The 22,408-nt window shown below is 38.7% G+C and overlaps 1 protein-coding gene across 3 annotated transcripts in view; it reads left to right on the top strand.

Moving 5' to 3' along the window:
- Positions 1–22,408, top strand: part of SMC1B (structural maintenance of chromosomes 1B) — a 76,262-nt gene that overhangs the window by 1,214 nt on the left and 52,640 nt on the right. For 2 of the 3 annotated variants that reach the window (XM_042948100.1, XM_042948098.1), the window contains exons 2-6: positions 13,818–14,006; positions 16,476–16,588; positions 16,676–16,879; positions 19,830–20,068; positions 21,341–21,599. In XM_042948100.1, the coding sequence (XP_042804034.1) occupies positions 13,818–14,006; positions 16,476–16,588; positions 16,676–16,879; positions 19,830–20,068; positions 21,341–21,599 (1,004 nt within the window). Of the gene's footprint in view, positions 1–166; positions 246–13,817; positions 14,007–16,475; positions 16,589–16,675; positions 16,880–19,829; positions 20,069–21,340; positions 21,600–22,408 lie in introns of those variants that run through there. The other variant, XM_042948099.1, reaches the window with a different exon arrangement.

Below are 22,408 nucleotides of genomic sequence, written 5' to 3'. Positions count from 1 at the left end.
GGAGCTTCGCTTCGCCGCGGCTTCTCCCGCCCTCCCAGTTAGTCCCCTCTTGTCACCAGCGCGCTGTGACGGCGCACACGCGGGTTGTGTCTTTCCCCACAGCGTCCGCTCATTTCAGTTATAAAGCGAGGTTACCGTACAGCAGGTTCGGGATTCCAGACTCGGCCACCTTTCGCCACCCGTGTAACTTAGCTTCTTACACGTCCCGCAAAGCACAAGGCACAAAAAAGCCAGATGAACCGGAGGCAGGAAGCCAAGCAGCCCACCCTGGAGTCCGTCTGAGCGCCCTGTTGAGAGGAGGCCTCGGTCAGGGTCCCGCTTTCTAAGTCCAAGCCGGGAAGGACCTCTGTTCTTTCCTGAGATCAACCCTGCAGAGCCTTCCACCAGCTGCCGTTTTGAGGTGGTCAGACATAGAGGGCTCAGTGTCTGGGGAGTCTGACACCTGGCTGCAGAAATCCTCCTTTTTATTTTTTTATTTATTTATTTTTTTTTTAAATTTTTTTTAATGTTTATTTATTTTTGAGACAGAGAGAGACAGAGCATGAACGGGGGAGGGTCAGAGAGAGAGGGAGACACAGAATCCGAAACAGGCTCCAGGCTCTGAGCAGTCAGCACAGAGCCGGACGCGGGGCTTGAACTCACGGACTGCGAGATCATGACCTGAGCCGAAGTCGGCGGCTTAACCGACTGAGCCACCCAGGCGCCCCGAAATCCTCCTTTTTAAAAAAACGTTTGTTTTGAGACAGAGCGTAAGCAGGGGAGGGGCAGAGAGAGAGGGAGACACAGAATCCGAAGCAGGCTCCAGGCCCTGAGCCGTCAGGACAGAGCCCAACGTGGGGCTCGAACCCACGAACCGTGAGGTCATGACCTGAGCTGAAGTCGGAGGCTCAACCGACTGAGCCACCCAGGCGACCCCCCCACCCTCTTTTTTTTTTTTTTTTTTTTTTTTTTTTCTTAATTTAGCGAGAGGGATGGAGACAGGGTGCAGGCTCACGTGCCCAAATGGGGGAGGGCAGGGGGAGAGGGAGGGAGAGACTCTTAAGCGGGCTCCACGCTCAGCTTGGAGCCCCCACAAGGCTTATTACCCTCCTGATGGTGAGATCACAGCCTGAGCAGAAATCAAGAGTCAGAGGCTTACCCGACCGAGCCTCCCAGGTGTCCCCCACATCCTCTCTTTTTAAAGGGGTTTGATCAGGCCTGGCCTTTGCCGTCCTCTCTCTTTCCTTCTGCTGGTTATCAGTTCTGACTGTGTCACCGGCTGATGCTGGTCTGGGCGATATCCGGTCTCAGCTGCAGTGCCCTGAGCTGCTCTGTCGTTGACACAGGCCCCTGCTTGACGTGAGTGGCTCTGTCTTACTCTCTACACTTCTCCTCTCCATCCCCTTCCCTTCCTCATCCAAAGACGGAGAGTGAGATCTGAAGGAAATAATTGGTTCTAAGGAGCCTGAACAACATTTTGGATTCAAGGAACTTTCTACACAGGAATATTGTAATAATAATGGCATGCATGGAGTCTCACCAAGTTCCTGGCACCCCTATTTCTGTTTAACCCTCGTAAATGGGTATTATCCCATTTTATGGTTTAGGAAACAGGTTCAGAGGGGCCAGATGACTTTCCAAGGTTGCCCAGTAAGGAGCAGAGCCTGGACTTGAGTTCCGAGTTCGGGCCTGGCCAGGCTCCCCACTGCTCTGTGATAAGAAACAAGAGATGTAATGACCCCGGCTGCTGGAGGGCCTGAAATGATAATTACTTTGAGATTTTTCCTAACTCTCGAGTCTTCTTTTGGCTCTCTCAGTCCAGATTTCCTTTCTGAGCCCGGAAACCATTCTTGGGTTGAAAGATAATGTTTGCCTGAATAAATTAACTTATTTGACAGACCTTGAGTAGGAAACTGAAATTTGTGTTTTCCTGGCACTCCAACCTGACGTATAATTATTGTGAAACTTCTGTTGCTTTATAAAGATAACTACTGTTTAATGTTTTCTTTGCAGTTAGTGTATGTGAAAGAATACGTGAGCTTGGAAATATGCACATAATTGAGGATTTTCATGCATCTTCTGTGTAATATACTTCCTCATTCATGCTTGATTCTGTTGTCAAAAAGACACTGAAAAGATAATTATTATAAACATTCCTTACGTTCTTACCCTAAGCTTCACTCATGTATCAGGTTACCAGACCCACCATCGGTTGATTTTCTTCACCTTTTAACTGGTGATTATGTGAAGGGTTGCTCAATTGTGTTTTGTACTTACAACAGTGTAATATTTTGAGTGTGTGTTTACATGAAATCTTATACTACAGTCAGCCTAAAATACTTGCCCATTACCACTCAAGATCCTGTTGAAGTGATGTTTTGAACCTTTTAAAACTAGTGCCAAACTGTAAGTTTCAAAATATTCTTATCTCTTATCTTAATTCAACAATACATATTGTGATTAACAACAAATCTTAAGGTTATTGTGAAAATGCCTTCACAAATTCCTCTTGTCCCGGTGCCCTGGAAGCTGCACTTCCCTCTTGAGAATTTGTGGTAACCCAGAGACTTTACTTAGAACCATAGAAAGCCAGTCATGGATTCTTTTAGCATTGCCTTTAATATAATCTCTCTACAACAAAAATTTCTGGTTTACTTATTGCTGAATTTTGCATGAGCTATTCACATTCTCCTTCTATACGAAGGCTAAAATTCAGTATAATACTCATCCAAGACTAATTTAATGGGTGGTATTTCATTTATATTCATTTGAACACTTGTTAATAAGTCATCTTTTAATAAATAATCTTACGGAATTACTGGCACATTTAGGTAGATTTTATTAAACCAATTGATAATTACCTGTTACATTCATTTTCTCTTAAACTTCAATTTAGCTAGTTAGTCATACTTTTTGTAATAATTTCCTATTGTCACCACCTGTCAAAATTTGACATGTTCTCATTTGTTTTTAGTAAATCTAATGTTGATTTTTTGTGGTAGTGGGAAAAATTTCATTTTGATTTTAACCTTAGTGTTCTCCACTTGAATTTAGCAAATAGTTTTTGCATATACATAGTGTTAGAAGCAGAAGAAGGTATGTATTATAAGACAGCTTCTGCTCTCAAGGTTTAGGGAGTATAAGAAAGTACACTAATTGAAATAGGAGACCCAGTAACATTGTTTATGGAACTTTAAGCAAGGAAAATACTAGATCTGATTTGGGGAGGTATGGACAAGAAGAGGTCAAGATTAGGGAAGGTTTTCTAGAGGAATTATCATTTGAACTGGCTCAGAGTAAAGAGTATTTTTCCAGGGGTTTGGGAAGGTCTGTCGGTGGGACAGCTCATAGTCCAAATTGGCGAGAATGTGTAGAGGAGCGGCAGGATATAACGTTGAAATCATTTTGGGTCAGTCCTTGCCGGGGTGATATATTTAACTTTATGGAAGAAAATGGTAGACTTTGAAGCATATTTAGCAGAGAAGTTCTACAAGTGTACCTGAGTCCTCTCCACCTCTGTTTTAAATCCTTCCCCCTTTTATTTTGTAACTCTTTCTCTGGATTTTATCTTTCTCCCTTATTGGGTAGTTTTCATTGGCATTAGTACATGTCTTATTATCACTCTTATAACATAGAGGGTATATAGCTGTATGAAAAGAAAGTATAGTATAATGTTAATTGTAGAATTTAGTGGTAAATGTATGGGTGTTTACTATGAAATTTTTTCAACTTTCTTGTAAGTTTGAAAATTTTATAGGGGCGCCTGGGTGACTCAGTTGGTTAAGCATCTGACTGTTTTTTGTTTTTTTTTTTTTTTTTTTTTTTTTTTAATTTTTTTTTTTTTCAACGTTTTTTATTTATTTTTGGGACAGAGAGAGACAGAGCATGAACGGGGGAGGGGCAGAGAGAGAGGGAGACACAGAATCGGAAACAGGCTCCAGGCTCCGAGCCATCAGCCCAGAGCCTGACGCGGGGCTCGAACTCACGGACCGCGAGATCGTGACCTGGCTGAAGTCGGACGCTCAACCGACTGCGCCACCCAGGCGCCCCAGCATCTGACTGTTGATGTTGGCTCAGGTCATGATCTTACTATATCATAGGATTGCACTTTGGGCACAGCGTGGAGTGTGGAGCCTGCTTGGTACTCTCTCTCTGCCCCACTTGCGCTCGCTCTCTCTGCCTCTCTCAAAATAAATAAGTTGAAAAAAAATTTTTTATGAAATGCTTGGGGGAAAATCCCTTGAACTTCACTGTCTCTTTAGGCTATTGCCCCAATTTATCAATACAGTGAAACTCTTTGAGCCATTCTCAATGCTCTTGATTCAGTTTTCAAGTGTGATTTCAAGTTTTCAAGCTCCACTGAAATTTCTCTATGTCACTGTTGACCTACATCTTGTAAGAGTCAGTGGCCAATTTCCTATCCTCATTCCCTTTGATATATCAGTGGTATTTCATTCACTTAAAAATGATTGAATGCCTACTGTATGCCATGTACCATTCTCATCAGTGAACAAACATAAAAATCCCTTTCCATATAGAACTTACATTCAAAGGTGGAGAGACAGACAAACTAAATATGAAAAGTATATAGAATATTAAAGTGTTAAGTAATAAGGAGAAAAATAGAAACAGAGATAGGAAGTCCTGGGGGTGTTTTTAAAGAAGTTGGTCAAGGGAAGGTCTTGCTGTCTAGGTGGCATGATAGATCTCATTTCATCCCTCCCTTGGGTCACTTGGCTCTTTTTGACTTTGTGTACCAACTAGGTTTTCTCCTGTTTCACTGGCAAGCCCTCAGTTATTGGCTGCTTCTCCCCTGGGTCTCTTAAGCACTAGAATCCTCCCACCCCCTGGAAATAGGTCCTTTGTCTTTCTCTTCCCTGTGTTCTTTTCCCACATGATCTTATTCAGTTTCATGGCTTCAAATGCCATCTTTACGCTACTGACTTCCAAAATTATATATCTAGCCTATAATATTCAGCATATTTTCATTTTTTGCTACTTCTAGTAGACCTAGAAGTCGCCTAGCTGGCTCAGTCAAGTTCAGACCCCACGTTGGGCATAGAAATTAATGCCCACGTTGGGCATAGAAAATAAAATCTAAAAAAAATAAAGTACTATAATCAGAAAGAGTAGCAAATTTCCTCTCCCCCACTTCCACGAGACCAACTTATTCCTTCCTAGGTCTTACCTGCTTGGTAAGGGATGCAGTTTACTCATTTATTCAGACCAGAAACCCAGAGTCATTCTTTATTCCTCCTTCTACGCTCCACTTCCCTCATTTAATCTTCTATAAATCCTAACAACTCTACCTCTGAAATACATCCTGAATCCAGTTGTTTCTTGCCGTTTTTCGCCACTTCACAATCGAAGATGCTAGAGCTCTCATTTGGACTATTGCTATAACCTCCTAACACATCCGTCTGCTTGCTTTCTTGTCTCCCTACAATTCATTTTCACAGCACCCAGAGTGAGTGGTTAACAAACAAAGGAAATCTATAAATCAGAGCGCTGCCTCGCTTAAAACTCTCGAATGGCTTTCCCCCACACTTGGAATGAAATCCGGTATTTCTACCATGATCCACAAAGGCCTTTATGATCTGGCCTCTGTGTATTTCTCTTCTTTAATATTCTTTTTCGCTGTATTTACTATGCTTTGGTCAGAATTGCTTTTCTTTTTTGCCTTCCTTACACAGACCAAGCTTCTTTCCATTTCAGGGTCTTAGCATATGCTGTTCCTTGGACTTCGAATGCTTTACTCCCGGAGTTTCATATGGCTGCCACCTAAATGAATTCTCCGTCACCTTTAAATAAATTCTCCCTGTCACACCCAGAACACTACCAGCCTGGGCCAGTTCTGCCTCCTTAATAACCTGTGCTCTTCCCTCTTTTGCCACTACTCTCAGGGTTTCAGGCTCTCTCATTTCTTCCCTGGATTAATGCAGTAATCTTTTAGCTGAGTTCCCAATCTTTGGTCTTACCCTACTTTAATCTATGTGCCACTCTGTTCCCTCAGTAATCTTCATTCGTTTCCACAAGAAAGAAGATCCATTTTATTTCTTGATAGATGAGGAAAAGACATTTGAAAAAATTCAATACCTAAAAGGCTGATGGGTTCAAATTAAACAGTTTTGGTTAGATTCCATCATAGGTGATGTTGTGTATTTCTCATGGTATTACATCACATAACACCTATTTGTTTTACCACTAGTGATGCTAAGATTGACCCCTGGACTAGGGTGGTGACAGTGATCACTACATTGTACAATTAGTTTTTCCCTTCTAACTAGTCTGGTCTACTAGTGTTGCTTTGACATTATACAAATGTTCTTTATCAAGCATTTACCCAAGTTTTTAAAATTTTATTAAGTTTTAAATTTTAATATGATACAGTGTTTGAAAAATTCTATACATTGCTCAGCATTCATCATGATAAGTATACTCTTTAATCCCCTTTACTCCCCATAACCTATTTCACCCATCCCTCTACCATCTATCCTCTGGTAACTATGTTTGTTCTCTATACTTAGTGTTTCTTGGTTTGTCTCTCTCTCTCTCTTCCTTTGTTCCTTAAATGCCACATGAGTGAAATCATACGGTATTTGTCATCCTCCGATTTATTCCACTTAACATTGTACTCTCTAGCTCCATCCGTGCTGTTGCAAATGGCAAGATTTCATTCCTTTTTATGACTGGGTGCTACTCCATTGTATATACACACCACGTCTCCTTCATCCATTCATCAGTTGACGGACACCTGGGCTGCTTACATACCTTGACCGATGTAAATAACGCATCTATAAACATAGGGGTACATATATCATTTTGAGTTAGTGTTTTTGTATTCTTTGGGTAAATATCCAGTAGTGTGATTACTGGATTATAGGGTAGATCTATTTTTAATTTTTTGAGGAACCTCTATACTGGTTTTCAGAGTGCTGCACCAGTCTGCATTCCCACCGACAGTGCACAAGGGTTTCTTTTTCTCCACGTCCTGGCCAACACCTGTTGTTTCTTGTGCTTTTGATTTTAGCCACTGTGGCAGGTGTGAGGTGATACCTCATTGTAGTTTTGATTTGCATCTCCCCGATGATGAGTGATGTGGAACATCTTTCCATGTGTCTGTTGACCATCTGGATGTGTTCTTTGGGGAAATGTCTGTTCATGTTGTCTGCGCATTTTCAATTGGATTATTTGTATTTTGGGTGTTGAGTTGTATAACTTCTATATATATTTTAAATAGTAATCATTTACTATGTCATTTGCAAAGATCTTCTCCCATTCCACAGGTTGTCTTTTAGTTTCATTAATTGTTTGCTGTGCGGAAGCTTTTTTTTTTTTTTTTTTTTTTGATATAGTTCCAATAGTTTATTTTTGCTTTTATTTCCCTTGCTTCAGGGGACCTATCTAGAAACTATTGCTACAGCTGATGTCAGAGACATTACCCTGTGTGCTACCCAGATGGTTTTAATGCCAAATAATATTTATGACTGAATCAGCATTTCATTAAGGTTTATAAAACTGAGGCTTTTTTTTTTAAAGCTTATTTATTTTGAGAGAGAACATGCATGTGCATACTTGTGTGTGAGCAGGGTAGGGATGGGGGTGGGGGGACAGAGAACCCTAAGCAGAAAATCTCTGTGCTCACAGCGCAGAGCCCAATGTGGGGTTTAATCCCACAAACGATGAGATTACGACCTGAGCTGAAATCAAGAGTCAGACGTTTAACTCACTGAGCTACCCAGGTGCCCCCATTCAGTTTTAACATAACTATGTTTTCACTGTGCCCTGATTCTTGTCATTGCAAACATTTTTTCTTACTTTGAAAATAATTCCTAACATCACTAATATACTTATTTGCTTAAATCTATAATACAGAGAAAATGATCTTAAAACTACCAATGCCAGTATCATTACAAACAATAAAGACACCAAAGGAGATTTAAAGTTCTTTTATACTTCTTTTTGGTGCTTGAAATACAGCCCACTAAGAATGTACAGTCAGAATTTTGTGATCTGAAGTCCCTTGAAATAAACCATTTCTCAATATGGCTATCACCAATTTAATATTCACTTAAGTTTACTTGTTTCTGTTTTTGAATTTTTATTTTTAATTTTTTTAGAGAGAATCTTAAGCAGACTTAAGATACTGATGTGGGGCTCAAATCATGATCCTGACATCATGGCTTGAGTCGGATGCTTAACCGACTGAGCCACCCAGGCGCCCTTCATTTATAGAATTTTTAAATTTTAGTTTTAAAAAAAAAAAATGACAATACATACACATATTTCAAAGCTCAAAACTCTATATAAAGGTATACACCAAGAGATCTTGCTTCTGTACTGTTCCCCTATCAGGTAGGGTCCCAACAGGAAGCAGGTGGCACACTCAGATGAGGACAATTTGTGGAAGATTTGTTTACAAAGGGAGTAATTACAAATGTGTGTAAGGCTATAAAGGAATTGGAAGGACTAGAGGAATTGCAGGGTTAGCATGATGGATCTGTCACCACCCAAGGCCCAGAGAGGAAGGAACCCAGAAGGAAATTTGAAAGGGTGGTGACCTGTCGAAAGACACAGCTAACTAGAAGCCACCTCACAGAGAGGGAAGTAAGGGAATAAATACCCTGACCCTATTCTTTTCCTTCCCTCCTGCCAGAGCTCCCTATTGGCCCAATCCAAGTAGAAGCCAAAAGGCGTGAGAACCTATTGATACAGGGCAGAAAGCAGGGTAGAAAATGGACCAGGAGGAGCTCCTGGGTGGCTTAGTTGGTTAAGTGTCCAACTCTTGATTTTGGCTCAGGTCGTGATCTCATAGTTTAGTGGGTTCCAGCCCCATGTCAGACTCCGTGCTGATGGTGTGGAGCCTGCTTGGGATTCTCTGTCTCTCTCTCTGCCCCTCCCCTACTTGTGCTGACTCTGTCTTTCTCAAAATAAATAAATAATAAATAAATAAACAAAATTAAAAAAAAAAAGAGAGAGAAAAGAAAAGAAAATGGACCAGGAGAGGCAGACAGGTATCCAACTCAGTTTCCGTGTCCTGCTCTTCACCTTGTATAGATGACCATTCATTTCTTGATTGTCTTTCAGTGTTTTCTTTTTGCAGATGCAAGCAAATATGTATGTATTGCTATCTCTAACTCCTCACTTCTCATTACATCAAAGTTCATAGTTAGTTTTTTACTATATATGCTGTTATGCACTTTTTTTACTTACTATATCCTCTTCTGTTCTCTTTCTGCTGTGTAATTCTCCACTGTGTAGCTGTTATACAGCTGTTTCAAGCATTCCCTTAATTTTTGGACACTTGAGTTGTTTCCAGTCTTTTTCTGTTAGAAACAACCTGTAATGAATTGCACAATTGTGTATTTGCCATTGTACAGTTGTGCACATAAATCAGGGAGATAGATTTTTAGAAGTGGAATTGCTGGCTCAAAAGATGAATGGATTTAGATGAAGTGTTAGTTTCCAAAATATATACAGAAAGCTAAACAACTCAACACCCAAAAATCAAATAGTCCAATTAAAAATGGGCAGACAGCAGGAACAGACATTTCTCCAAACCCATCCAGATGGTCAACACACACGTGAAAAGATGCTCCACATCACTCATCATCGGGGAGATGCAAATCAAAACTACAATGAGGTATCACCTCACACCTGCCACAGTGGCTAAACTCAAAAGCACAAGAAACAACAGGTGTTGGCCAGGATGTGGAGAAAAACCCTTTCGCGCTCGCTGTTGGTGGGAATGCAAACTGGTGCAGCCACTGTGGAAAACAGTATAGAGATTCCTCAGAAAGTTAAAAACAGAACTAGCCTATGATCCAGCAATCGCACTAGTGGGTATTTACCCAAAGAATACAAAAACACTAATTTGGGGGCACCCGAGTGGCTCAGTCAGTTAAGCGTCCAACTTCAGCTCAGGTCACGATCTCACGGTTGTGAATTTGAGCCCCGCATCAGGCTCTGTGCCGACAGCTCAGAGCTTGGAGCCTGCTTCAGATTCTGTGTCCCCCCTCTCTCTCTGCCCCTCCCCTGCCCACTGTGTCTCTCTCTCTTTCTCTCAAAAATAAATAAAAATTTAAAAAAACCCCACAAATTCGAAGGGATATTGCACCCCTATGTTTATAGATGCATTAGTTACATTGGCCAAGATATGTAAGCAACCCAGGTGTCCATCAAGTGATGAATAAAGAAGTGATATATATATATATCACTTATATTTATATATATTTATATATATTATAATATATTATATATAATATAATATATATAAATATATATTTATATATAATAAATAAATATATATTTATATATAATATATATTATAAATATTATATACATATAATATATTATATATATAATATTTACATTTATATATCCACACACACATACATATATATACCACATACTACATACATACATATATGCATACATACATGTATACATACACACAGTGGGATATTATTCAGCCATAAAAAATGAATGAAATCTTGCCATTTGCAAAGACATACATGGAACAAGAGAGTATAATGCTAAGTGAAATAAGTCAGAAAGACAAATACCATATGATTTCATATGTGGAATTTAAGAAACAACAAATGAACAAAGCAAAAAAGAGACAAACCAAGAAACAGATTCTTAACTATAGAGAAGAAACAGATGGTTACCAAAAGGGAGGTATGTAGGAGGATTGAAAAAATAGCTAAAGGGGATTAAGAGTATGCTTATCATGATGAGCATGGTGTAATATATGAAACTATTGAATCACAGTATTGTATACCTGAAGTTAATATATGTTAACTATACTGGAATTCAAATAAAAAATAAAGATGAATGGACTTATAATTTCATTAGCTATTGCCGAATTTCCCCTCTATAGGAGTTGTATCATTTTGTAACTCCGACAACAATATATGAAAGGGTATGTTTCCCTTCTGCCTCACCAAAGGCACGTGTTTTCAAAGTTTTGGATTTTTGCCAGTACGATAGAACTGGTAGTCGATACAGTTTTAATTTATATTTCTCTTATTATGACTGAGCTTAAGTATCTTTTCATATGTTTAGGCGCCTTTTATATTTTTCTCTGAATTGCCTTTTTATATCCTTTGCTCATTTTTCTGGTGGGTTATTGTCTGAGAAATCTTGATAAAACATGTCTGAAAAATTCACTGCTATTCCTAAAATCCTCCAATGGTTTCACATCATCCTCAGCATAAAGTTTAACTTCTCTCTTACCATTTTCAACCTGGTAAGCTCTGCTCCACCTATATAAAATCATTTGCCATTTTTTACTGAAATGGTACCATGCTCTCTTACTTCTCGGTACCTATGACCAAGCTGTTGTCTTTTCCTGGAATGGCATGTTTACCCCCTCCCCAAACTTCTTAATTACCCTTTAAAACTTAGCCCCGAATCATCTCCTGCTAAAGTCTACTCAGAGCCTCCGGTAGTTAGTGCTTCTCTTAAGTGTGTCTAGGTGTGTTAATTTTATTTTAGAACTTACTATAGTGGATTATAATTCTCTGCTTTTTGTTAGAAGAGTATATAGATTTTGGATTCAGACACCTCCAAAACATACAATTTGTTTGACTTTGAGTCTCTACTTTTTAACTTATGAAAAAAATTAAAACCTACTTCATAGGATTGTTGCAAAGACTGGATAACAGATGTAGGAGTACAGCTAGGAGACACCTGAAGTAACAAGGACTTGAATGGGCAGAAGGATGGGAAAGAAGGAGGAAATGGGAGGAGGATGTGCAGAATTGGAATGAAAAGGGACTTAGCATGTTAGTTAAGAAAGCAAATGAATGGAAATATTGAGGTTTGGAGACTGGAGAGTGATAGTGTAATTTTTATATCTTTGAGTGATGATGACCTAAAAGATAATTCTTCCAGAATTATTATTTTCCTTATGTTGATTTTGAGTTTTTACAGCAGAGGTCCCCTATCTGACCATTACCAAACTCGGTTTGTTTGTTCGTTTGTTCATTCATTCATTCTTTTCAGCAGATGAGTCTTAAGCTAACACTGGCTGGTCAGTAGGCTCTTAAAATGTTTCCTGACCATCCTATCTGAAGTTATGTCTCCCAGTTACCCTCTATTCCATCACCCAGTTTATTTCCTTACTTATGATACTTAACTCTAGTATGGAATTGTTTTTTTTGTCTTTTGTCTCTCTTAATAGAACATAACCTTCACTAGGCTGGGAGGTTTTTTGTCTTCTTCTTTTGCTATATCCTTAATAGCTATTAACATAATAGCTATTCAAAAGATATTAATGGAATAAATTAATTTGGGTAAGCAAGTGTTTATTTTAGGCAGATTTTAAATAAGGATTGATCAAAACTGGTTTCTCTTTAATTCTGTTACAGTGAGATTTAATTCAACTCCATTAGTATTCACTTTGTCCTATCTGGCTTATAATAGCTTTCAGTCAACCCAAAAAGCCACGTTTCATACCCAATCATTAATTGAAACTTAGCTAAATAAATTTATAGCATTTTAACCACTTCTGATTCTTTTTAGAAAGATTACAAACTGGGGCGCCTGGCTGGTTCAGTTGGTGGAGCATGTGAGTCTTGATCTCAGGGTTGTGGGTTCAAGCCAAGATCATAAACTTCTAAAACTAAGCGTAGTTCCACTGGCTGGCAGTATTTTCTTTGTATTATCTTCCTCCTGTTCTGGCATTGGAAATTTAAGTTCCTTGCGGATATGGGGGAAGGAATGTGATTGATTGATTGATTGATTGATTGATGGGTAGATAGATACAGATGGTGGTAGCAATGACACAGCACCTTGGAAATTGTCTTAGAGCAAACTGTGGGCTCATGATTGTAAAACAATTTGGCCTTTGGATCAGGAATGCCCAAGACTACACACCCCCCGCCCCCCGTTTCGGTGATTTGCTGGGAGGATTCACAGAACTCAGCGTGTAGTTGTACTCGGGATTGTTATGTGTTACAGCGAAAGGGAACAGAGCAAACTCAGCAAGAGGGAAGGCACGTGGGACAAACTGAAGAAACCAGGCACGAGGTTCTAAGCATCCTCCCCCAGTGGGGTCACACAGGACAGGCAACTCCTCCAGCAATACGTAGTGGCAATGTACGTGAAATGTTGTCTACCAAAGAACCTCAAGCAAAGACTCGGTGCCCAGGATTTTTATTGGGGAATGGTCAGCTAGGCACCCTCTGTCTGGCACAAACCAAAATCTACCAAAGTTCCAGACTCCTAAAAAGAAAACAGGCGAGGTGTCCAGCGTCAATCATGTCGTATAAACACTTTCGGCACAGTGAGACATTCTTATCAGAAAGCGGTGGAAACTCTCCCAAAATACAAATCCCCGGGTGACAGCCAATCTTGGGGGCAGGCCTTTCAAGGGATTGCAGGCTCAGACCTGCTCTATAACTTTTCTGTACCGCCACCTCCTACAATCATAAGTATTCCGGCAACCTTATTCTAGTCCTTGGGATATCTTGGACATACTTAGCCATTTTTTAAAACAGGTGATAGTTAATCATAAAATGGAATGACTGAAATTCAGACAAGTTAAATGAATTGCCATAGTACAATATTTAATAATGGAAGAGAGTTGGGTTTAGATCCACTTGCTTAGATCCTTAAATTTAGGCCACTTAATACTCTGCCATAGCTGCATGGAAGAACGCAGTGATCTATATAAAATTGGTCACGTGCATTTTAAACATAGACAAGACAGTACTACTCTTGAGACATGTGTATTGGCTATATTTCACTTCCATTGTTGGCTTCTTTGTCTCTGGGCAAGGTTTTTTATTGTTAACGAGGGATAACTTTTCTCTCTGTCTTTTCTTTCCCAGGAAAATCTAATGTAATGGATGCACTTAGTTTTGTAATGGGAGAGAAAACAGCTAATTTAAGAGTGAAAAATATTCAAGAACTCATTTATGGAGCACATATTGGAAAACCTGTCTCTTCTTGTGCGAGTGTAAAAATTGTGTACGTGGAGGAAAGTGGAGAGGAAAAAACATTTACAAGGATTATCCGAGGTATTTTTTTTGTAGATACTTGCTTATGAGTCCTTTGATTTTTCAAAAGTTAAGTCAGATGACCTGTTTTTTAATTATTTGAAGGGCGTGATTTATTATTTCACTGGCATAGTAAACTAGAGATTTGGAGTTTTTTTGTTTTCCTCTCTCTCTTGGATTGCAAATCTCAGAAGTAAATGATAGAACCTGTATGAGTCTCCACTAAGACTCTTTTTAAAGCAGACATATTTGTTCAAATTTCTCAAATGTCAAATAGCATTTTTCTACTGGTTATTAGGTTAAAATGATGGAAGTTCTTTACGTATGTTTAACTTTCTTAGTGGTGAACTGAGTATATGTATATATACAGATATATGTATATATATATACACATATATATATATACACACACACAAATACACATACATACTTACTAAAGTTTAGAGAAAGAGAGACCATGCATGTGTGTGTGAGCAGGGGAGGGGCAGAGAGAGAATCCCAAGCAGGCTCCACACTGTCAGCAGGAGCCTGGCACAGGGCTCAGTCTTACAAGTCATGAGATCATGACCTGAGCCGAAACAAGAGTCATATGCTTAACCAACTGAGCTACCCAGATGCCCCTGTATTTTTGGTTTGTATAGAAAGTTTTTCTACCACTGAGTAGCAATTTGCGTGAAATATATGAATTTGTATTTTGTGATTTAAATCCTATAATTCCTGTTTCCTGAAGAAGCAAGATTGAGAGTTGTTTATGAATATCTTTTCTATATGTTCAGAGTTTACAGAGCCTCCATAATATAGGCATGTCTTGGTTTTGGTTTTTTGTTTTTGATATTTCATTCTGGTCCATTAGAACATGGGCTTAATTTTCTAATGTATAAATACTATTTTATTAATAAATACTTGTATACCTATACCTTAATGTGTAATTTAAGTATTTTTACCACTTTATCACCTAGGTATCTTTATTGGTGAATTTTCTTTCTCACTTTTGGGTTTTTACTCAAAAGTCTCTGTTTCAGTAAGGATTCTCTAGCCTACTCTTTATTTACTAAATCGTCATAAATTTATTTTTCCCATCTTTATTGGGGTATAATTGACAGGTAAAAAACTGCATGTATTTAGGGGCACCTGGCTGGCATGGTTGGCAGAACATGTGACTCCTGAGCTTGAGGTTGTGGGTTTGAGCCCCAGGTTGGGCCTGGAGCTTACTTTAAAGGAAAAAGAAAAAGAAAAAATGTTAATTTCACAAAATTGCATGTATTTAAAACATGTATGTTTTAATATACATTGTGAAGTCAGTACCACAGTTGAGCTAATTAGTACGTATCACCTTACGTAGTTACCGTTCTCTTTGCATGCAGGCACTACTGTTGCGTGTGTTTGTGGTGAGAATACTTGAGATCTACCCTCTTAGCAGATTTGAAGTTTATAATACAAATTGTTAACTGTAGTCACATTGCTATATACTAGATCCCCGGAACTTAGCATCTTGCATAACGGAAACTTTATAATACGTGACCAACATCTCCCCCCATTTTTTCTCCCCTTGGCCACTGGCATCCACCATTCTGTTCTGTTTCTATGAGTTTGACTATTTTAGATTCCACATATAGGTGCGTTCGTGCAGTATTTCTGGGCTCTCTATTCTGTGCCATTGGTTTCTGTGTCTGTTTTTATGCCAGTGCCATACTGTTTGCATTACTGTGGCTTTGTGATATATGTTCAGACCAGAAGTGCAATGCCTCAGCTTTGTTTTTGCTCTTAGCCCATCTGTCTTAGTTTGTTTGGGCTGCTGTAACAAAACACCACAGACTAGATAGCTTATAAATAATAAAAACTTATTCCACAGTTCCGAAGGCTGGGAGTCCAAGCTCAGGCTGCCAGTATGGTCAGATGAGGGGCTCTCTTCTGGGGTGCATACAGCTCATTGTGTTCTCACATGGTGGAAGGAACTAGGGAGCTCTGTGGGGTCTCTTTTATAAGCCCACTAATCCCATTCATGAGGGCTCCACGGTCACAACTTAATCACCTCCCAAAGGCCCCACCTTCTAATACCGTTAGGATTTCTACATATGAATTGGGGGGGGGGGGCATAAGCATTCATCCTGCCACACTATCATGTTTAAAATTGTAATGTCTGTTCTCTGTCACAGAAACTTCCATATCCCCTTCCCAGCTCTCTTTTACTTCTTAGCACTTAACACTTTCTCACATCTTTATTGTACTTACATATCTCATTTTTGTCTGCACTGTGGGATATATAAGCTCCTCGAGATCCAGACTGTCCTCCGTTTTGTTCACTGCTATAGAATTCTCCTTGGCATAGAGTAGACATTCAATAATTGTTGACTGATTAAATGCGTTTATTAATAACACCTATGTTGTCACATAACTGGCCACTTCAATAAGAAAAATAATTTTACTAACCTTTGAATAGTTGTTACGCGTCTGGTATTTATAGTTCCAATAACAGTTTTATTCTCTTAGGGGGATGCTCGGAATTTCATTTTGATGATAATCCCGTGAGTCGTTCTGCTTACATAGCCGAGTTGGAAAAGATAGGCGTAATGGTCAAAGCACGGAACTGTCTCGTTTTTCAGGTAAGGAGCTGTACTAGTTTAGTTGGCTCACGATTTTGAAAATGCATCCATATATTTTATGTTGATGTGCTTTACTGTTTTTGAAAGGGAACTGTAGAGTCGATTTCAATGAAAAAACCCAAAGAAAGAACCCAGTTTTTTGAGGAAATCAGCACTTCAGGAGAGCTCATAGGAGAATATGAGGAAAAGAAAAGAAAGTTACTGAAAGCCGAAGAGGATGCACAGTTTAATTTTAATAAGAAAAAAAATGTGGCTGCAGAGCGCAAACATGCAAAGTTAGAGAAAGAAGAGGTAAGGCGGCGTCGTGAAGATGAAACCAGGAACTGTTGGATACAAAGTCTTTTGTCCGTCAGCATTGCTAGGTATTGGCTTTGGGTTACCAAAAAGATTTTTTTTTTTTATAATGTAAGACAAATAAGGCCCACTATTCATTAAAAATAAGCTTTTTGACGTAGTCTCTACTGTTTTGTTTCCTAAATAGGCATTGCTACCTGAAGTACAAAAATGTCTGATTTTCCCAACTAAAAATAAGCTTGAGGGGTGTATATCTTACATGGCATAGGCTTTCAACTTTTGGATCTTGTCCCTTTACACTCTTATAAATTCTTGAGGTCCCCAAAGAGTTTCTGACTGATATTTACTGTGTTTGAAATTAAAACTGAGAAATTTAAGAAATATATTATAATGATCAATGTAAAAACAGCAATAAGAAACATTACACGTTAATATAAATAACATACTTTTATGAAAAATAATTGCATTTTGTAAAACTAACCAGAAGGGTGACGTTGTTTTACATATTTATAATCTCCTTAATATATGGCTTAAAGGAAGACAGGTGAATGCTCCTATCTCCTTCTGTATTAAATCTTATTTATGTTAAGGCCTAGCAGCTTTACCCACCATTGGCTTTTGCACCATCAGTGTAAATGTCAACACAATGAAAAAGGCAAATGAAGTCTTACTATTATTATGGAAAGAGTTTTGACTTCAGGGGCTCCCTAAAAGGGTATTGGGGACCTCTAGGAGGCCAGAGGCATGCTTTGCATATGCTGTTCTGTGGTATTTCTTGGTGCCCTTTACAATGCCTAGTAGAGTACCTCATTTATGGTTGATAGTTCTTTGCGTTTAGAGTGATCTTTGTCAGCGTACCTGGGTGGCTCAGTCAGTTAAGCATCCGATTTTGGCTCAGGTCATGATCTCGTGGTTCGTGGGTTTGAGCCCCACGTTGGGCTCTGTGCTGAGAGCTTGGAGACTCCTTCGGATTCTGTGTCTCCCTCTCTTTCTGCCCCTCCCCTGCTCACACTCTGTGTGTGTGTGTCTGTCTCCCTCAAAAATAAACATTAAAAAAAATTTAGATCTTTGTCAAATGCAAATCAGACTCTGTTCTCTTTTTTTTAATTTTTAAATGTTTATTTTTGAGAGAGAGCTAGCAAGCGTGAGTGGGGGAGGGGCAGAGAGGGAGGGAGAGAGAGTATCCCAAGCAGGCTCCTTGCTGTCAGTGCAGAGCCCAAAGTGGGGCTCGGACCCACGAACCATGAGATCATGACCTGAGCCAAAACCAAGAGTTGGACGCTCAATGGACTGAGCCACCAAGGCGCCCCAAATTTTGTCTTTCTCTTGCACAAAACCTCCATCAGTGGAGTGCTTCCCACTAGTGTCCCTGTCCAGCCTACTGACCTAGACCATCACCCACCTCTCAAGCGTTGGTTTCCTCTACTCTCCCACCACACTGGCCTTTACTACTTATTGAACATACCGTCCTCACTTCTAGCTTGAAGCTTTTGCTATTTCCTCTGCTTGGATAGCTGTATGCCTGATTTTTTTCATGGCCAATACTCTCTCATTCAAGGTGTTTCATTGCCATTTTCTCAGGTAGGCATTTGCTATCCACACCCCCAATCTAAATTGGCCTTCCCCTCCCTGGTACGGTTGTATTACCCTATTGTTTGTTTTGTAACATCTATTGCTGCATGAAATTATCTTGTTTATTATTTGTTTGCTTGTTTAATCTCTAATCCCCGCCCCTCCCGTTAGAACAACTAGATTATAAGCTTGTAAGAGCAGGGAATTTTTCTGTCTTCTTCCTTCCTATATTCCCAGCAACAGAGGCCTGGCACATAGTAGGCAGTCAGTAATATTTGAAGAAATAAAAGTGTTGTGTTTCTCACTGTGATGTTTGTTTCTTCATATTTTTACATGTGCGTATGTGTCCTTGGGTTTGTTAGTGGTAAGGGGTGGTATTGGTGAGAGTCAGACTATGTTTCTCATAATATACTGAAACAGCTTTCAGAAAGTAGAGTCACAGAACATTAAACATTATGAGGACAGTTAGAATCGTTGAATTTCCTATTTGTTACAGTGTCATGGCAGATGGCTTTTTACCTGTTACTTGGAATATGTCATTGATTAGGAGATTTTCTCTCAAGGCAGCCCATTCCTTTATTCCTTTATTCCTTTATTAAGAGTACAAATGGTAAAGAAATTCTTCCATTGTCCATATACTTTAGAATTTTAATATTCCTGTTCTATTAATAGAAAAATTATATCTTATAGCAGGAATTTTACCCGGGATTCTTGGATTTAATGTTGCTAGGGACCTATAAGTCATTCAACTTTCTTCAGTTTACAAATGAGGAAACTGATAGCAGAAATGTTAATGGTGAGGCACCTGGGTGGCTCAGTTGGTTAAGTGTCCAGCTCTTGATTTTGGCTCAGGTCATGATCTCACAGTTTGTGAGATTGAGCCCTACATTGGGCTAAGCGCTGACAGTGCGGTGCCTTCTTGGGATTCTCTCTCTCTCTCTCTCTCTCTCTCACCCTCTCCTTCTCTCTCTGCCCCTCCCACATGCGTGTGCAGGCTCTCAAAATAAATAACTAGAAACTTTAAAAAAAAGAAACGTTAATGGACTTGCCATACTCTGAGGTCCAAGGTCCAAACAGAAATGCGATGAGGACCCAGGTTAGCAGGTGCCACTTCATTGTTCTTACCACCATATCACTGAGTATATGAGAATAAAATCTGGTTTACTGGTTTGTTGTGTATGTGTACACAGAAACCTCCAAATAATGCTACTTTTGACAAGCATTAACTTCATAAATTTGATAACTTGTGAATGATACTTAAATAATAAATAATTTGATTCCTTAGAGATCATCTGTTGGTACTCTCACTGAGTTTATGAAAGGTCAACTTCAGGATATTCCCTTTTAACTGTTACTGAATTGTACTGTTTTATAGGCAGAACGTTACCAGAGTCTCCTTGAAGAACTGAAAATAAACAAAATACAATTACAGCTTTTCCAACTATATCATAATGAAAGGAAAATTCATTTTCTGAACACCGAGTTAGAGCGTGTGAACAGGAATTTGAGTGTCACAAAAGAGTCTCTTTCTGATCATGAAAACATAGTTAAAGCCAAGAAAAAGGAACATGGAGTGCTAACTAGAAAACTACAACAAACAGAAAAAGAGTTAAAGTGAGTTTTAAAACATAGTTATTAACAGTTAGGTTTTATGTACATTGATAAAAAAATAAAAATAAGTGACATTTTGAAAGTTGATTTTTTAGATAAACTTTTTACTTTGGAATACTTTTAGATATACAGAAAAATTCCAAAGATAGTAAGAGTTCCCATATTCCCCACATTCAGTTTCTCCTACTTGATAACATTATTAATATGATACATGTGTCAGAATTAGTGAACCAGTGTTCATGCACTATTGTTAAGTGAAGTCCATGGTTGACTAATATTTTCTCTCTTTTCCCCAGTGTCTTGTCTCTGGTCCAGGACACTATGTTACATTTGTTATCCTGTTTCTGTGGGCTCCTCTTGGCTGTGACAGTTTCTCAGCCTTTCCTTGTTTTTGATGACCTGGATAATTTTGAGCCATATTGGTCAGGTGTTTTTGTAGAACGTCTCTTAATTTGGATTTGCCCGATAGTTTCTCATCATTAGTCAAGGTTTATGGATTTTGAAGGGGAAGGCCGTAGGGGGTAAAATGTCCTTCTCATCACATCGGGAATATCTACATATAATATGTTATATGACCTAGCATTTGTCTAATACATCATAATATGAGTTGCCATCATTGTTGATGTTGACCTTCTCTTGCCTGTCCGTAACCTCCATGGCAGTAGCGAGCAACCTGGCTTCCATGGTCAGCCGGTCATTTTCAGTTCTAGTAATCATCTATAGCGGTACTGCTGATGTTAACCCATACCCTCATGGGGAGCAACTTTGGCAATGAGAGTACAGTGCCTGTGCACAGGTCCTCTTGCTTTTAGTTTTATAGACTTGACTCATTTTCAGAGTTACTTAGGTTAGCACCTTTCCTCCCAATCCCCTTCAGGAAGGTGATTTCATACATTGGTAATACAGTAGATTCTTTGGTCACATTTTGTATTCCATCTGGATCCCTTAGCCTCCTAAGTGATTTTTTTAATTTGTATACATTACATTAAGGTTCACTTTTGGTGCCATGAAGTTCTATGGGTTTTCACACATGTACGATGTCCTATATCCACCATTATGGTATCATACAGAGTGGTTTACCACTCAAAAAATTTCCCTGTGCTCCACCTGTTCAGTACCTCCCCCTCAACCTCCGGAAATCACTGATCTGCTTATAGTCTCTGAAAGTCAATTTTTAAAGTTTATTTTTAAATGTATGATTTGATCAAAAGAACTTCCTTCCCTTATATAGTATAGATTTAATTTACTTTAAAGCAAACTTTATTTTCTTTTTAGATCTCTTGAAGCACTTTTAAATCAGAAAAGGCCTCAATACATTAAAGCCAAAGAAAATACTTCTCACCACCTCAAGAAATTAGATGTGGCTAAGAAATCAATAAAGGACAGTGAAAAACAATGTTCTAAACAGGAAGAGGACATAAAGGCCCTGGAGACAGAGCTGGTTGATTTAGATGGTGCATGGAGAAGTTTTGAGAAGCAGGTTGAGGAAGAACTCTTATACAAAGGGCGAGACATTGAACTAGAAGCCAGTCAGGTGAACAAGTCAACATATGAGAAAACTTTCTATTATTTCAGCTTCTTAGCAATAACTTAAAGGATGTCCTCTCTGATATTTTAAGAGATTGATCTCAGACAATCCTCATCTCAGTGATGGGGATTGAAATTTTTCAGCCTATATGCAGAATGTATCTTTAGGGTATTTTTATTTTATAAGATCCGATGGCATTATAACCTTTATGAGTTCATTGAAGTCATAGAAAATACTTCAACAAGACCACATGGTATCATTTTGTAATAAAATTAGGTAATTGATATTCTTACGTTTTTGAGGTAATCATTTTTTCCTTACGGATATTATAAAAACTTAAAAATCAAGTATACGTGGCTTTGAAGAAACATGACCACTTAATTGGCAGGAGGGAAGTTGATTGAGGTGGTTTAAATGTGGTGGTGAATTAATATGCAATTTGGTATGTAAGATTTAATTATAACAAATGGGAAAAAAATAATTGACAAATTGGTAGTAGAGCTCCCATAATTTTTAATTCAGAGTTTTCAAACATTCTCTCAACTGACTTTTTATCATATATCTTTCATTAATGTTATGATAATTTTACATCATAAAATATATACCAAAATAACTATATAAATAAAATATTTGATTTTATATGAACTCCTTGCATGTGGACTGTTCATGAGTTTAATCTCCTTCTTGTTTTATTTTTTAATCCCCCTTCTCTTTAAGTTTTTCTTGCAGAGACTTTATAGAGTTGGTTTTGAATCCTTATCTGTCTCTCTATCTAGGCAGTTTTAAATAAGAAGAGGTTCATTTTACGTTCACAT

This window comes from Panthera leo, chromosome B4 (genome assembly GCF_018350215.1).
Source record: "Panthera leo isolate Ple1 chromosome B4, P.leo_Ple1_pat1.1, whole genome shotgun sequence".
NCBI classification, from domain to species: domain Eukaryota; kingdom Metazoa; phylum Chordata; class Mammalia; order Carnivora; family Felidae; genus Panthera; species Panthera leo.
This window is presented reverse-complemented; position numbering and strand designations above follow the sequence as displayed.